At 45.3% G+C, this 1,337-nt stretch overlaps 1 protein-coding gene across 1 annotated transcript; it reads left to right on the top strand.

Annotated features, from left to right (window-relative positions):
- Nucleotides 1-234: 234 nt before the first annotated feature.
- SARC_10365 (hypothetical protein) lies at nucleotides 235-1,227 on the top strand (the record flags this gene model as incomplete). The annotated part of the gene is made up of 3 exons (XM_014295594.1): nucleotides 235-246; nucleotides 402-549; nucleotides 955-1,227. Coding segments are annotated over 3 exons (433 nt in total), but the record flags the coding sequence as incomplete, so codon positions are not given.
- Between the last annotated feature and the right edge of the window lie 110 nt (nucleotides 1,228-1,337).

Genomic DNA, 1,337 nt, shown 5'->3' with positions numbered 1-1,337 from the left:
GTATATGCTATTTTAATACACACATATATATAGCTAACATAGTCAGTCATTTATGCTATTGTAATACACACATATATATAACTAACATAGTCAGTCATATATAATATGCTATTACACTCACATATATAGCAAATGCAGTCATAAACTGTTTATTTCACACACATATATAACACAGACAGTCATACATACTATTCTATGACACACATATATATAGCATAGACAGTCACATATATTATGGAAGGGCTCGTTGCTTGTGTTGCCGACCTCAGCGGACCACACAAACCTATCTACACATGTGGACGTGGTGTCTGTGACAAACAAACAAACAAAAACAAATATCCCAAACAAACAAAAACAAATAACCTCGACAAGCAAATGGACTCTTTTGCATCCAATCGCAGCGAGCGATACACACGCACGAGGAACGTTCAGACGAAGACGAATCAACGCTGTCGTTCGCTCAGGCCGATGGCATGCACGACGACTATTCCGTTAGAACGGATAAGACTGGACTGGGCTTAAGACACAGCGCAAACATGGCTGGTGCAGGTAGGGGTGTCTTGAATTTAGGTGCAATACGTTAACGGTAAGGATAGCGAGAAGAAACCATCGCCCAATCTATATAGGTGCACCTTTCTTCAGTATTTTTTTTATACACCCAACTGGTTTCAGGGGTTAGGGTTTAGGGTTTTACGAGTGCGCAGACGTGTGGGTCGTTTGTCATCACCACGTGCGTGTACACGTAATGTCTGGTGGGAGCTTTAATTACTATGGCAACCCATCTTATGTGTTTGGGGTTTGGGTTCAAGCGGGGAATCCCAGCGAGACGAACTGTGAAACACATGTGATCTGTAGTACACATGTGATTTGTAGCTCACGGTGTCGTCTTTTGATACGCACCTGCTCACTACGCCCCAACGCTCAACTCATTATACCTCTTCATCACCCTCAAAGAAAGACGCGCAAGTACCAGCAGTACTATCAACACCAACACTAACACTAACGCTAACGCTAACGTTATCACTAACACTAACACCAACACCAACCCCAATACCTCTGCAGGGTTTGATTCCGTGCAGGGTCAACATGACTCGCTCACGTTGGCTCGGTCTGGTTCAGGCTCATTCGCGTCTCCGCAAGCACCCAGGCACAGACACTCGGGTGGTGTAACCATGTCACAGGACAGCAGGGACGGCCTCTCCTCGTCAGGTCATTGGAGCGTGATGGGTATGTGTGTATGTGCCAGGAGCCCTGAAACCAGTGGTGAGCACGGTATTCGATGTGTTGTAGTGGACGTATTTCTTGTGGGTGTGATTGAGTTGCTGTAGAGTTTGCCA

The sequence above is a fragment of the Sphaeroforma arctica genome (genome assembly GCF_001186125.1).
Source record: "Sphaeroforma arctica JP610 unplaced genomic scaffold supercont1.1222, whole genome shotgun sequence".
Lineage (NCBI taxonomy): Eukaryota > Ichthyosporea > Ichthyophonida > Sphaeroforma > Sphaeroforma arctica.
This window is presented reverse-complemented; position numbering and strand designations above follow the sequence as displayed.